The sequence below is a fragment of the Euprymna scolopes genome, chromosome 37 (assembly GCF_053919585.1).
Source record: "Euprymna scolopes isolate OS-2025 chromosome 37, ASM5391958v1, whole genome shotgun sequence".
NCBI classification, from domain to species: Eukaryota; Metazoa; Mollusca; class Cephalopoda; order Sepiida; family Sepiolidae; genus Euprymna; species Euprymna scolopes.
In genome coordinates this window covers 15,430,750-15,447,806 of record NC_136518.1, presented here as the reverse complement: position 1 = coordinate 15,447,806, position 17,057 = coordinate 15,430,750, and the positions used below count along the sequence as shown (strand labels likewise).

Genomic DNA, 17,057 nt, shown 5'->3' with positions numbered 1-17,057 from the left:
CGACCCTTGCATGTTAAATGTTGGTGCAATACATGGCAAGACCCAAGCTATCAGCATCCAAAATGACCTCTATCAAGGCCAGGGACCATGCCACAAATTCTCGAGATCTAGATGGGAGAGTGGGGCGCTCAATTGACAATACTGGTACTATATAGTAGTATTAGTTTTTTTTTGTTTGTTTTGTTGTTTTTTATTGTTTTTGTTGGAGTAAATTGACAATACTGGTACTATATAGTAGTATTAGTTTTTTTTTTGTTTGTTTTGTTTTTTTTTTATGTTTTTTATTGTTTTTGTTGGAGTAAATTGACAATACTGGTCCTATATAATAGTATTATTATTTTTTTTGTTTGTTTGCTTTGTTTCATTTTTAAATGTTTTTTTATTGTTTTTGTTAACATTGAACAGGCTGGAAGAGGTCATCCGGTTCTCATAAAGCAACTCCTGACCTCGAAATCTCAAAAACTTTGACAACAATAAACAAACTGACACCCCCCCCTTTTACTCCCAGTCACGGACACCTCCTCATTTTTGACACAGATTCTACACCCCACATGACCCCCCTCCCGCCGTTCTTTACAGGAAAAAGGAAAAAAGCTTTCAAAGTGATTTTATTAAGTAGCCTCAGTATTGACTGTCAACAACTTTATTATTCCCACTTAAGCAATTACAACCGCTTCTTGTTATTGTTTGTTATTCTCTCGTTTACTTGCCTCCCCACGAGGGCAGAGTTAGACACAAGGTCGGTTTGAACAGCGGATCGACCACTAAGCTATATCTCCAAATCATAATAAGTCTGGGGTTTTTTTTAAAGAAATGATTTGCTGAAATTTTATTATCTCCCTTGGCCGATGCAGCGTAAAATATTCCCCTGTGAAAATTACTTCTTTTTTATTTATAAGAGAGAAAAGCTATTTTTAAGATCGGATTTTTTCGATTTTCGATATGTCCCAGCCTAGAAACAATATGGATGGCTGAACAGAGTTTTATGTAAAAACGGAAACGGATTGAAAGTAAAAACGAAATACGAAATCAGCATACTGCTCAATAAGTTGAATGAAACTAAGACGAAATGAAAAAAAGAAAAAATGAAAGCGTGTTTTTAAAAAAAATATATTTTATTCAAAAAGAAAATTTTTTTATTCTTTTTATTTAAAAAGTCTTCTGTAATTACTAGTCAAATTTTAAGGCTTTAATTGAAGTATAAAAAATGGGAAAAAAAGTATATTAAAAATAGGGTGGTGGTGGTGGTGGTGGTGGTGGTGATGATGATGATGATGATGATGATGATAGTTCTAAAAAAAAAATGATTTTTTTTCTTAAACTTTTATTCACTCCAAACAAGGAGTCATTGCCACTTGGACGTAAGGAACTACTATTTAGGAACGTGTCTATGGGCACACACTAAGTAGGGAGTTTTCTGTGCACATTACATTTAAATTTCTGCATGTTTATACAGTCTAAGAAGCAGGAGATCAGAAGAGGATTCCAAAGTCTAGCAGTTTGTGGAAAGAAAACTATCAGAGTAGAAGGCTTTCCGACATCTAGAGTCCTCTACAGTGAAGGGATGAGATTTTGCTGCTTGTCAAGTTAGTCAGGGGTATTTAAGTAAAGGGAGCACAAATGCTATGAGTTTATCAAAGCACATTCCATTCAAATACTTATGAAACAGGCACGGGGATACCACATTCCAGCATTGGAATAGAGTTTGAAGCTTGGCTGACAGTGCGAAACTCATTAAATTTGAGATTTTTTTTTGGACCCTGAAACTAATGGTAGATGTACCAACCCAGTTGTGGCAACAATACTCTATGCATGGGCAAATGGTGGCTTTGTAGAAATATAGAATACTGACAGATGTGAGTATTTTTCTAGCATGTTAGAGAGAGCCCACCTTTTTTGCAGTAGCCTTTGCAATATCTTCAAACTATTTCTTCTAATTCATGTTGCCTGTGAACGTCAAACCGAAGAGTTTAAAAAAAGAGCTCTCAGGTAGCATAGTTGTAAGTAACTTTCTAGCACAGTAGAAGGAGCCCACCTTCCTTGAAGCAGACTTGGCTATGTTTTCAAGTTATTTGCTCCAATTCATATTGCCTGTGAATGCTAAGTTGATGAGTTTAAACAATGAGTTCTCAGGTAGGTTTGTACATGTATGCGTACATTTGCTTTCCTTTCATGTATGTTATAGAGTGCGATGTTATCAGCCAATATACCCATCTCGGACACAATTTTATCAGGGAGTTTGTTTATAAATATCAGAAATAATAATAGCCCAAGCATCGACCTCTGAAGCACACACGCATTGACATCATAATGTTTGGACGTATGGCTATCAAGGACAACCTGAATTTTTCTCTTGTTCAAGAAGGATTTGATTATATTAAATACTAGCAGATGCCCGACGTTGCCCGGGAAATCTACTTTCATTTTCCCCCTATATGACGTCATACCACATATATATTACTAGCTATTGTGTATGTATTATTATAAAATCAATTGTCTATTGAATATTATATATTACGAGGAATAATTTGGCTGGTGGACTAATTGACAAAAATTCTTTTTTTAAATAATAATGATAATGTCGTCCATCAAATTCTGTGTTTACAATACCACATCAGCTGATATTTGGGCTTGATTATCTTAAAATAGTCTTTCTTTTCGATAAAAAAAAGAAGAATTTTTATAGGGGAATATTTTATGTTACACTGGCATAACATAAAATAATCCTCTATAAAAAAAATTTTTTATTCATAGAAAAAGAAAGACTATTTTTAAGATCGGATTTTTTTAATTTCCGATACTTATCGGATGAATTTCAGTAAAAAACATATCTAAGAACACTGCCAGACAAATAAATTAGCTTTGTGTGAAATTTGCAAAAGATAGGTTCCAAAACGGCTGAGCCTATAAGGAAGGAATTCTCTTTCATACACACACACACACACACATATACACACAAATAGACTTTTAAATAAGGGAGAGGTTGTAATTGAATTGGTTAGCATAATGTAGTAATTAATTAATTAATTCTATTAATTCTACCTAATTCTACATATTAATTAATTAATATATAGAAAGTCAAGTAATAAATCGACTACAGACTATCTATGAAGAAATTAACTTATAAATAAAAGTAAGCAGTGATTTTGTGTTATGTGAGAAGACTCAGTTGCATCAGGATAATAACCTTTGCTACTCTCTCAGTGGGATCACATATTTGAGAGAGTACATCCACTATGATTAAAATAATTATTAAATAATATAAATCTCACCTGTCTGTTTAACGTCTGTCTGTATGTATTTATGTATGAATGTATGTCTGCCTAAAACTTTTGACAGAAGCAACGGATTTTCACAAGATCGGTATTATTTTGAAGCTTGACCCTTTGGACAACAAATATCGAAAAATTGGAGAAAAATATTAATTCCTTCACCTTGCTTTTTCCTGCTTTCCAGCTGTCTATAATATGATTGTCTTCAAGTCCAACGTCAACAAGTTTCTGATGAGCCGTTCCACTTAAGTTAACAAATTTACCGAACTTCCATTACTATCGATTACTATATTGTCCTTTTGACCACTGTTTTTTTTTGTTTTTTTTTTTATTACATTTTCACCCCAAACAAGGCAAATTGCCACTTTGGTGTAGGGGGCTACTATCAGGGGCAACAACTACTGGGGTACTATGTAGGGATTTGGGCAGCAAGATGTCGGTTCACATTACACTTGAACTTCTGCACGTCAGTACTGTTGGGGAAGCAGGGACCTGGAATGGAATTCCAGAGTCTAGCGGTTCTGGGGAAGAAACTATTGGAGTAAAAAGATCTTTTATATCTAGGGATCTCTACAGTGTGGGGGTGGGATTTAGCAGCCTGTCGGGTTTGTCGAGGGTGCTCACGTCGTGGGGGCACAAGTGATTGCAGTTCGTCAGAGCATTCGCCACTAAAATACTTGTAGAAAAGGCAGAGGGATGCAACATTTCGTCGATGGGACAGAGGCTGAAGCTTAGATGCCAGTTCAGGGCCTATCAGGTTTGCGACTCTCTTTTGAACCGTGTCAAGGAGCGAGAGACTAGTAGCAGATGCACCAGCCCAGATGTGACAGCAATACTCTGTACATGGGCGAATGATGGCCTTATAGAGGTACAGGATACTTTCAGGTGTTAGTAGTTTTCTAGCACGGTAGAGAGAGCCCATGTTTCTTGCAGCGGCCCTGGCAATGCCTTCAATGTAATTGTTTTGTTCCAGCTCATGTTTCCTGTAAATGTTAGGCCAAGGAGTTTGAAAGATGTACTCTCAGATAAAGAGTCGTTGGCCATTGCTATAGGTGGTAGAGAGGGTTTCTTGTAATTATTGAATGAAACTAGTTTAGTCTTGGCAGCATTGAACGCGACCAACCACTTTTGTCCCCATTCCACCACAGATTGGAGGTCTTCCTCTAGTGTTTCTGCCATTTCTTTAGAAATGTGTTCATTCGTCTTCCTGTCGTGCCTGCTATAGAGTGTAGTGTCATCAGCATATATACCCATCTCAGAGGCAATTTTGTCGGGGAGGTCATTTATGAATATCAGGAACAGTAGAGGTCCAAGGATAGAACCCTGGGGCACCCCCACATTTATATCATATTGTTTAGATGTACGACCGTCGAGGACAACCTGAATTTTTCTCTTATCTAAGAAGGATTTAATTATGTTAAGTATTCTACCAGTGATACCGTATGATCTAATTTTCCTGAGGAGACCCTCATGCCATACCCTGTCAAAAGCCTTAGATATATCTAGAGCTACCGCTCTGCCCTCCCCCGCTTTGTCCAGTGAATGGTATATACGTTCAGAGATCACAGTTAGGATGTCTGCTGTGGAACGGGCTTGTCTAAATCTCCAGTTCTCCAGTAATGCCATATGATTTAATTTTAATGAAAAGACTTTTATGTCAGACTTTGTCAAAGGTTTTAGATATATCAAGGGCTACCATCCTAGCTTCCCTTGTCTTATCTAATGCGTGGTGTATGTGTCTTGAGATGACCGTTAAGATATCCGCAGTAGAACGAGCTGTCTAAATCGATACTCACGTTCAGAAAGAAGTTTAGCATTTAGAAAGTGGCAGACTAGCACTTGATTGAGTAATGATTCAAAGATCTTAGCAGGGAGAGGAAAGAGACTAATGTGGCAATAACTGAGTGTGTCAGTTATTTTTACCAAAATTCTTGAATACTGGCACCACAGAAGCAATTTTCCAACTATCACGTAAGCAAGATTCGGTAAGGCATCTGTTGTGGAGTTTTGAGAGTGCAAGGGCTAACTCAGCAGAGCATTTCTTTATTAATATAGCAGGAATGAGATCAGGCTCATACATCTTCAAGGTGTCTAGGTTTTTAACGATCACAAACATGAGAAGAGGTGACTTTCAGATTATCGAGTGTGGCGTGTAATGATGGGACAATTCTAAAATTTTTCCCGATTCCAATACAGTTACCGATTCTGTTCTAAATTCCTGATTCCAATACAAGTATTGATTCCCATTCTTTCAAAATGTTGGTATTTGTGTCATGGAAGACCAAATGAAGACTTGACATTAAAAAGTTGATTTTTAGGGTACTCTGGTCTGTTTTGAACAAATATCACATTTAAAATTATCGCCAACAAGTACTTTTCATTCCAATGTATTCCTTATAAATTGACTGGTCGCTATTTTGAAAATTGTTGTTTACAAGTCAATCCGGCCTAATTTTCAAAAACAAGTCAACCCAGTCTCATTAATTTTTTTTGTAATTGGTCCTTGTCACGTTGTAAATGAACAATTAATAAATAATTTTGTGTTTATTTTATTTCATCAAGAAAAAATTAAAAGACTCGTTTTAGAATAGAAAATTAGGCTCTAATTTTTCTGATTCAGATACTCCCCAAAAAGTTCCGATTTTTGCAATTCCCGATTCCAATTAATCGTCCCAACACTAGTGGTTTCTGCTCGCAAAGGAAAATTTGAGAGGGAATGGTTTAAGGTGTAGTTAGAAACAAAGAGTATAGCTTTCTCATTTTCCATGCAAACAACCTCACGATTGTTAGAATTGTTGATTGCTCAGTATTCAGCACATTCCAAAAATCATGATTCCCTAATTTCTGCGACTCAATGTGTTTTCTGGTGATTTCAGTATGCATTCTCCTGGCTGTCGCTTTTTCATTCTTACAATTAGTTTTGGCATCTATAAATTTTGCCTATTTGTATTTGACTTATGGCGGATGAATCAGCGGAATGCATGCTGCTTTTGCGCAGTTGTTACATAGTAGGTACCCTATGCTAATAAATAGCAATTTAAGTTAGCTAGTGTGAATTTTGATAAGGATCACATTAGTACATGTTACATTAACCTAGTTGCAAACTGCATTGTATTCCGAGACAAGGGATGTGAAGAAGTGGGATGAGAAGGTCAAACTCCTTAGACAAAGCATAGTCAAACAATGTGGGGGACATCATGACGTCACATTTTCAAGCAAGAAAAAACAAAGAGTTTCAGTTCAGTCTTTCTATTGGAAACTAAGAAAATTAATGTAGAAATAATCTAAGCTGAATGTTATCTCAAGTCTTGCTCCAGAAGTCATGCAGATGGGGCGCAGTAATGTAGAATAATCTAAAGCGAATATCACTTCAATGTCTGTCCGTCTGCATCTCTCAGTTCTCATGTTAGAAAACTAAGTTAAGACGAAAATAATGTTAGTTATGTAGGCTCTCTCCCTAAATAAATTGTCACTAATAAAACCCTGAAGAAACTCAGCAAAAGTCTCCTTGTGCCTTTCATGCATGAGTAGTTTATTCATCTAGTTAAACAGACGAGGTGATCGACAACCACTAGACGACACAGCCACACATACACAGCGAAGTAAAACAGCGACAATGCAGAGAATAAAAGGATCAACACATAAACACCCGCATGTATGAGGGTCATTCCAAAAGCAATGCTTCCTATTTTTTATTCCGCCCGAATGGATCAGAGAGGATTGCAAATTGCATTGTTATGATGACTTAACTCATGCATTCATGACTTGAAAGTTTCACCTCTCTGTTGCAGATATTGACGGTTTGAGACTCTAAGAAAGCAAGCTTCAACCTCTGTCCCATGGATGAAATGCTGCATTGCTCTCCCTGTTCTACAAGTATTTTAAGAGTGAATGCTCCAACGAACTACAAGCCCTTGTACCTCTTCGACGTAAATATCTCCGACAAACCCAACAAGCAGCAAAATCCCACCCCTACACAATATAAATCCTCAGATGTAAGAAAGCCTTCTACTCTAATAGTTTCTTCCTCAGAACTGCTAGACTTTGGAACTCCCTTCCAGGTTCCTGCTTTCCTAACTGTACTGACATGCAGAAGTTCAAGTACAATGTGAACGGACATCTTGCTGCTCAACTCCCTACAACTTATGCCCCCGATAGTAGCCCCCCCCCCCTATGTCAAAGTGGCACTGTGCCTTGTTTGGGGTGACAAAAAAAAGAAAAAAGAAACACTGTCATGGATATACATCAGAAACAGAGATGTCTCATTGAATTCCTCCATGCAGAAAAAACTGGACCGATCAGCATTCACCAGCGCCTATTGAACGTTTACGAAGCCAATGCAGTTGATATCAGCACAGTTAGGAGATGGGTTCGCAGATTTCAGAGTGATAATAGAGATGTGAGTGACAAAGTGCATTTCAGACTTTTACGACTGAGGTATCAATAATGCAGTAGTAGCTGCACAAGTTGAAGTGGTAGAGCTATTAAAATTGGAACTTATAAGAAAGCCTCTTCACTGATGGCTCAAATCAACGCCTAGGTTGTCAGAATGACCTACCGCCCTCCATAAAAAAAAACAAAAAAAAACAAGTAGCACAAACATCCACTTCTTCTCGTTTTGTGACGACGTAATCACATTAATGAGCATTTCTTTTTTGTTGTTGTTGTTGTTGTTGTTGTTGTTGTTGTTGTTGTTTTTGGCTGGAGGTGGGGGAGAAATGAACAAATACCGCCATTCCCATCTTGGACTTATTAACAACAACAACAACAACAACCCAATAAGTTTCTTGTACTTATGCAATCAAACAAATATAAGTACATCCCTATACGTCACAGAGTGTTTTATTTTTTTCTTTTAAATGTCTTTTGCATTTATAGCAAAATCGTAAAGTGATTCAAATTAATGCTAAAAAGCAAGTGGCTTGAATAGCTTACCCTCTTTCTTTCTCTGTTTCGTTTTCGTTCACTCTCTTCTTCACTTCTTTAGGCAAATAAGTTTTCATGGGGACGTGTTAACTCAAAATATTTACAACCAATAAAAATCGTTTCAAGCCCCAAAAGTAACACGTATATGTGAATATAGTAAGCCATGCATTGTTAGACACTCCTGTAAAACAAACACCCAAAATCTAGAAAAACATAAAACTTCACCAGTCGACAATAAACTGAATAACGAAGACTGTTGCTCAACCCTGGCGGAGGTTAATTGCAAAAGAAACCGACTCAATGTCTCATGTACCATCCTTAACCAATTCACACTATGAACATATTGACTTGTGACTTCCTTTAACGAACATGAGTTTGCAAAAATAAACATTCAATAATTGAAAATAGCTGATACATTCTTATCGCTTGTATAAAAATGTTTTGTTAAAAGAAAAAAATTTTTGTGTGTTTCTTTTCTATTTATCATTTTATAAAAATCTATTCATGTTTCTAGTTAGCATTTGGCCCTTTAATTTTTCCAATGTTTCCTTTATTTCAATTTTAAAATGCATGCCTGTATATATATATATATATATATATATATATATATATATATATATATATATATATATATATCATTTCCTTCACTAACGCATAACGTTTATAATCATTCATAGCAAATATGGATGTAGTTCTTGACATAATCCAGAGATGCTATTATTGTTCTAAAATAACCTCTACCAAAGTCAGGAACTTGCTCTTCTTCGCTGATGGTTTAAATCAACGCTTAGGTTGTGAGAATGCCCCACCACCACCAAAAAAAAAAGAAAAAATCAAGTAGCAAAAATATCCACTTTCTCTCACTTTGTGATGACGTAATCACATTAATTGATGGGTTTTTTTGTTTTGTTTTTTTTGCAGAAGGAGAAATAAATAAATGCCGCCATTCCCACCAGAATTCTCCTCCATCTCAGACTCTTATCGACGACAACAATCTAATACATTTCTTGTACTTATGCAATCAAACAAATTCAAGTACATCACTAAACACTGCAAAATGTTCAAGAAGAGTGTTCTTTTACTTTTACATGTCTTTTGCAATAAGTTATTCTTCTTCATCATCAGCATCATCGTCATCATAGGGAGGATGAGAAGGAATTTTACTCTCACAGTGAGGAGTTCTAATACTATCATCCAAATCACCGGATAAAAATTTAATAATAGATAATCTTTTCGGTAATGTGTAGACACAATGGCCTAGAAAGAAAATTCAAGTTTTATTTGAAAACTAAAGCTGAAAGAAACCTTTACTCCACGTATAAATAATAAACATAATTTTTCGTAATGACCAGTTGAAATATCGTTATTTCTTCACTCCACATGAAAGCATTGTAATAAACATCTATATATATAAAAGCGAAAATGTGTGTGTATGTATGTATGTGTGTTTGTGTGTCCGCTAAACACTTTCGACAGACAGAACAAAAATTAACAAACTTGGTATCATATTGAAGCTCCATCCTTCGCCCGAAAAATATCGAAAAATTGTTATTCAATGGAAAATGCGCCAAAAAACTTCAACGAAGCAATTAATTCAAAACATTGACGGTAGTGCCTCTCCCAAGAGATAACATGTTTATCTCTTGGGAGAGGCACTACCGTATAGGTATCATTTTTGGTTAAGGCATCTATTTCTTTTTTCATGGCAATTTTCCATTCATCACAATGTTCTGAATTAATTGCTTCGTTGAATAACAATAGTCGATTTGATAATCCTTTATATTGTCGACCACAAAAAAATCGGGTCATCTTCTATTTCCTTTGGGATATCTTTCGACTTTATCATCATCATCATCATCATCATGGACACTCTCGTCTCCGTCATATGAAGAGGATGAAATTATATTACCTCAAATAAGTAGAACAAACGAAAACAATAAAAATGACGGAGACGAGAGTGTCCATGATGATGATGATGATGATGATGATAAAGTCAAAAGATATCCCAAAAATTTAACTTGCCACAATTTGAATTTTGATTCGGATCCATCGAAATAAAGACGCACGCTGGGCCCATAACCTCTAGAAGTGTAAGCCATTTTGAGTTTTAGAAACAGTTTCAGATGGTTCGCTGTTACACACAAGTCCTGGGAGGTGACTTGTTTGTAGTAGACAGTTCCACAGAACAAAATATTCTTACCGTGTCGAAACCCGGGAAAAGAACATGTGAAATTGCTCCAGAAAAGGTTTAATATTTATGAAGCAATTCTGGTTTCTGATTGGTTGGTAGCAGAACGTGAATTAATTTGATTTGTCAGTTTTTAGCAGTATCGTTTATAAATAGAATCGTCCGACTGTGTGGGATCATACCCCATTATCCACCTAAAATATTGCAACAAACGTTAATTTTTTCACCCTGAAATCGACAATTTTCTACAGGGGGGGGGTCAACAAAAACCGTCCTCTCATGACGACGACCGGTTCTACACATGCGTCAGATGGTGTCATGACCTGATTTAGTTTAAATAGTTGAAGAACTGACTAAATTTTATGTCCATCATGTTAGCTCAGTTGGTTAAAGCGTTGGTTCATTATCTAAACATTTTGGGTTCGAATCGTGGTGTGAGATGTCTTTTTTTTTCGATTTTTTAAATTTAAATATTGAACCAGTGTTATTTAAGCCATTTTTCACGTAACATTCGTTCTTCTGTTTTTTTTTACTTCGCTTATTCTTAGGTTTTTATTAACACCCCCGACTGACCACACACACACCCAAAAACACCCGGGTACCCACCGATTTTTTTAATTTTAATATCGAAACAGGCTTATTTAAGCCATTTTTCACACTTTTTTTTTTTGTTTTAACATTCGTTTTTCTGGGTTTTTTTTGTTTTTTCGATTTTTACATTTAACATCATTCGTTTGCCATACGTTAGTTTTTTTTCTGTTTTTTTTCGATGTTTTGTTTGATATTCAATTTGGGCAATCCCCTTTTTATGGGGAGCTGTTCCCCGCCCCCCCAACATCTTGGGAAAACAAAAAAAAATTTTTTAAATACTGCCAATTCTTTATACTTAGATAAATTCAAACATATTTCTGTTATTATTTCTTGGTGGCCCAGTGGTTAACGTCGCACTTTTTTTTTTTTTCACACTTTAATTTCCAACTTCACCTCAAGGCTTCAGGTTCGATCCTTCATACTTACCTACCAACACTTTTTTTTATTTTAACTCCCCTCGCCAACACACACACCCGGGCAACGATTTTTTATTATTCTTTTGTTTTGATTTACCCAAAACCACACACACCTCCAAACACCCGGACAACGCCGGGTACCCCCCGCTAGTCTATTGTTTAAAGGAGAGTCATCTGTGTGTTGGTGTGTGTGTTTATATGTCTGCTAAAAAATTTATCATCTGCATATGACCAGGTCAAAACTGGTACCATCTGAACGAGCAATGCCCTGGACGCATAATATGTGAAAATTAGAAAAAAAAGATTAATTTTGTGATGGACCACTGGACCACTTTTTAGAAAGGAGGTGCGATTTTAACATCGCTTTCTTCCCAAATAACGCATGCGTATTAAACTAAAACTATGTTTAAAAAGCTTATTTTGCAACGTCTGACGTCATAAGAACTTGTGACCGTGTGCACAAAAGCATTTGCCCCTAAGTTTTTGCTTTCTTCCCCTCTTTCGTGTGTCACATTCGAGCCCGGACACTGCAGCTTATTTTATTTTCATTTTTTTTTTCGGTCGCCTGGGCACTCCCTACTATTTTGACTGAAAGAAAAGTTGTTTTGATTCATTTATTTTTGGAGAGGTGGGAGGGAGTTTTTTTTTTTTTTTTTCCAGTACACGGGCAACAAAAAGTGCTCAATATCAGAACAATAGCTTCTTCTCTTCATATCCCTTCTGCCGAAATATCTGATGGGGAGGTTGTCACATACTTCTTTTTTGGGCGATTACAATTTCATGTTTTTATCCATTTTTTTTTTTATTTTTTAAATTCTTGTAAGGGTATCGACGTTGCTCACGATGAAAGTGCTCAGTATCCTTAGAATAGCAGGTGTGTCCAAACGGAACTTCATGTTGACCCGGGCAACGCCTGGTACCCATGCTAGTCATTTATAAGACTTATTGAATGCATTCTTAGATTCCATTTTTTTTTGAGGCCACTGTCTCTATGCATTACTAGCTTTACAATATTCAGTCGGGAAAAAAGATGGAAATAAAATCTTGATTTGTCCTTTTTGAGTAAGTCTAGTATATACAGTAGGACCTTGGGATACGTTTTTTTCAGGTTACGATGTGAAATACGATGTTTTCCCAGCCCCTGGTTATGGCATTTGCCCCACCTTACGGTCTTATTTATAATGTTATTTGATTATATAGCATGCCCCCCCCTCCATTTAGCCCCAAAAGTCCCCAAGGCCTTAACATATTTAAATTTGAGTTCAACACCATGCAAAACTGCTAATAAATAGACATACACAGGAAATTTTGAACAAATATGGGAAAATAGTCCCAAAAATGGAGTGTTTTTTTATTAGCCCTAAAAGAGCCTCTGGGGCACACTCAAGAGTTATCGTGAAGTATAGACAAACAAAATTATATAGAAATCAGTTAGTTACAACTTTCAGAAAGTTTTATAATAATTCAACGCATCACTTCTTTTTAATACGCACGAAAGTGTCAATTTTTGCCATTTTAACCCGAAAGGCACCTCTAAAGAGGGTGGGGGGAACTGGAGTTTTCCCGGAAAATCTGTTCTGTTACGTTTTTACTCATATCATGTATAATGTTTGTGCAAAATTTCACAAAATTCCAAGGCGTAGTGAGAAAAGTGTGAACAGGCGAACGGACGAACAGACAAGGGTGAATTTACAGGTCCACCTTCCTTTTGTCGGGGGGGGGGGGGATAAAAAAAAATACCACTTCAAGGTCAAAACTAGCAAATGATAAATGTTATATGGATGGATTCCAACCCAGAAAAGAGCAATTCTTTCGATCTTACTTGATGAATTTATGTGATTTTTGGAATATGACATTTTCATTCTGTGACGGTACATACATCTTAAAGATTTTTCTGTTTTTTTTTTCATTATTATTTATTTTAATTAGGTTGAACTATGGACTTGTGCCCAAAATTAAAATAGCAACATCAAGTTCAGGAATTGGAGAAGAAGGACACAGAGTTCCTCGTTCATTTGGGATTTAGATTATCAAAGACTTTCACAGTTTCAAAAAAAACATTTTTCTTTTTTTGTTTTATATAAAAACAAAGTTGATATTTTGACCTTGGTTTGACCTTTTTGTTATTCTAAACCCTAAATTTGACTGCGTGCTCCTCCCCACTTAACCCCCCCCCCCACACACACACAAAAAAAAAAAAGAAAATTCAACCGGCCACCCCCACCTGTTCTTCGCAAAACGAAATTTGTGCCTCACAAACAACTAAGCTTCCATCCCCAAAGATGCTTCCGGTCATTAACCCTCCTCTCATGATTATTTTTTTTTTTTACAGTTTGTTATTTCAAAATTAAACAAATCATTTGTGTATTCATTCTTTTTTATGACTGTTGTCCTCATCTTCATAATTGTTGTTGCTGTTTCACCACGTTTCGGTCAACTCATCCTCTGGCCTTCTTCAGGTGATCAAACGCGATGAGATAGGAATGCTGAGTCTTGTAACTGTATCCCCAGTACTACTGCCTTCCATAGTTGTCGTGTCACCACACTAATCCTCTGGCCTGCTTGGGTGGGATTGAAACCACTATCTTCAGACAATGCTTACCTGCAACTGTAGACTCAACGCCTCTATCCACTGCGCCAGATTGAATAATCGATACACAAATTATGAAGACTTATCTCAAAGGATTCATATATATATATATATATATATATATATATATATATATAAAATAAAAAATTAACATCGTTTTTTTTACAAGTAATTGCTTTCATCATTGCTGCTGTTTACATCATCATCATCATCATCATCATCATCATCATCAGTTTAACGTCCATTTTACATGCTGGCATGTCTTGGACAGCTTTTAAAAATCGACTTACAAACGAACCTATCTCCGCCCAGGTCTTTATCTATCGTTCTTTCCTCCAAATTCATCCGTATCATTTTCTCCCCTCACCATGTTTTCCTTACCAACTGACCCTATTAACTGACCCTGCTTCCTCAACTGTTCTATGAGGGTTATTCCAAATGTAATGCCTCCTATTTTTTAACTCAAAAAGTTAAAGAGCTACGAAGATGTGAGTGGTACTATTAAAAGGAGCAACCTTTGTGCTCTAGAATTTATTTGTCTACGTAGTCATCACTATTCTCTGTGCACTTTTGTCAGCGATGGACAAGAGTCTTGATGCCTTGGTCGTAAAAGATATTGCCTGCTGAGGCGGTCTATTTTTTCACATTTGCGATTATGATGTCATTACCTTCAGCTTTGTACTGATTTAACAAGTCCTGACAAACATCCCATAGGTGATCCTACTTTGGTCCTTTTTGTTCTTGCATTAGCATTTATGGAACCCAGCAAGCACACACTTTGCTGTATCCTAGGGATGACAGCATTGTTTCCAGTGCACTGACACCCACGTTCAACTACACACACATTTCATTCACCATTATCATCTAATCAGCACGGATAAGTCGATTAAGGTGTACAGAGTTTTCTGAGGTGATGGTTGTGTATAGGCGTCTGGAGCGCGCTTTACCATTCACATCTCTGTTACCATTCTGAAATGGACGAACTCATCACCTAATTGTGGTGACATCAACTGCATCGACTTTGTAAACGTTCAGCAATTGCCGGTCAATGTTAATCGGCTGAATTTTTTCTGCACGGAAGAATTCAATGACGCATCTCTGCTTCTGATGCACATCCATGACAGGGGTTGCCATCTTAGAATCTCACACTGTCAATATCTGCAGCACAGAGATGAAACTTCCAGGTCATAAATGCATAAGTTCAGTCATTATAACAACGCAATTTGAAATCCCCTTTGATTCATTCAGGCAAAATAAAAAATAGGACAAATTATTTTTGGAATGACCCTTGTACATCTCCTAACCAAAAAAGTTCTCATCCATTCTTTCAACGTGACCATACCAACAAAGTTTACTCTTGTACACATATCTCCCTATACTGTCTAGATTTAATCTTCCTCTGAAATTGTCAGTTTTTAAGATTCACATTACACATCTGTTGTATAATTTCTCTCCATGCAACACATGTCTTCAACCATTTACCATCACACTGCATGTACTGATAGACTCAGTTTGATGCTGTTACTTTGGGTATTCAAATGTTAAGTACATGAAATTAATGGGGAAATGCCATTCAGAGCACCTTTCTTGCCTTGACTGAGTTCAAATCGAATTTACAATCTAGTGGGAGATGTTCCCCTCTGTTCTATGCAATTTGCATCTCTACTCTATTGATATTTCCATGGAACGTGCTTTACTGAGCTCCAATCCCTGGTTTCTTCTTTAAAGCATTCACAGCAGGAACTCGTCTTCTTACCACCATTGTAAAGAATTTTCTTTTCCTCCTCTGAATCAACCATGGAATTTCCAAGAACTTCTCATTGCTGAAACACATTACTACAAGATTTCTTCCCTGAGGGTTACAAAACGGTCATCTTTAAATTCTATGACAATAAACATGCCATGCTTTATATCTCCAAATATTTATGGTTTGGTTTGATTGTTTGTTTTTTGTTTTTTTTTTATTTCTGAATTTTTAAGATGTGGATTGGTTATTCATATTATTTTGATCTTCCAAACTACTGTTCTCATCTTGAGTGTCATTTTCACAATGTTTCCGTTGATGTAACCTCTGACCTTCTTCAGGTGTATCTTAATGAATGAAACCGTTTATTTAATTTAACGAATGAAACCGTTTATTTAATTTACGGGGTTAGCATACTTTCATTCCATCAGCCATGACTAGATAGAGGTCCTAAGTAATTCGCAACTGCATTTTACGTCACCCACACTGAGGATTGAACCCTCAACCTTCAGAAGAAAGTCATTTTTACTACTGAATTTTTCCAAGATCCACTGCATCATGGATCGACAAGAGTGACAGAAAAAGATGTATCAAAATGAGTTGATTAGATAAATAATCCGCAAACGATCGATTATATCATAAATGAAAACAACCAACAAATCATGCTGATGCTCAAATAACATTGTGTGAAAAAGACGATAACCAACCTCGACTGCATCAACACATTCAGGGAGAGTTTAACACTCCCGGTGGTTTCGGTCCGAAAACCAATCTTGCTCAAATGACTTCCCTAAAATGAAGAAAAGAAAAGACAAAATTTTAATGAAATGACCCAAAGAAAATATCACATGCTAAGTTCATTTGTCAACATTTCTGCAAATGACACAACACTTTGGAGGGTGTTGATAATCAAGTATTCTTCTTTCTCTTCCAAACTGGAGCCCGGGTGGCTAGTTACTTTTTAATACATTTAAAACCAAGCTTCTCTTTTTACACCACCAATGCTCGGATTCTCAATTTGCCTCAATTGAAATGAATGATTCTCTATAATAGACATGAGGGTAAAACGAATGTACACATATCCAACGCAACGGCAGAAACCCAAGAAAACAACCTTTAATCGGTAGTAGAATTAGGACTGTAAGTGGATGGTTACATTTTATCCTACTTAGACTAAACTCCTTTCCGATAACTGCAAGAAAAAAAACTTCTAAATCATCAACTGTTATGACAAATAACACCCTACCTAAGAGTGTATCCTTCAAACACATTGGCTTATCATTCATCAGCAACATGAATTGGAACAAATACATAGAGGATATTGATAAGG

General features: G+C 36.4%; 1 protein-coding gene across 1 annotated transcript in view; it reads right to left on the bottom strand.

The window, feature by feature from the left end:
• LOC145261100 (tectonic-like complex member MKS1) overlaps positions 1-17,057 on the bottom strand; it is a 474,527-nt gene that overhangs the window by 50,521 nt on the left and 406,949 nt on the right. Inside the window, exon 17 of the mRNA XM_080119317.1 lies at positions 16,435-16,517. Within this exon, the coding sequence (XP_079975443.1) occupies positions 16,435-16,517 (83 nt within the window). The remainder of the gene's footprint in view (positions 1-16,434; positions 16,518-17,057) is intronic.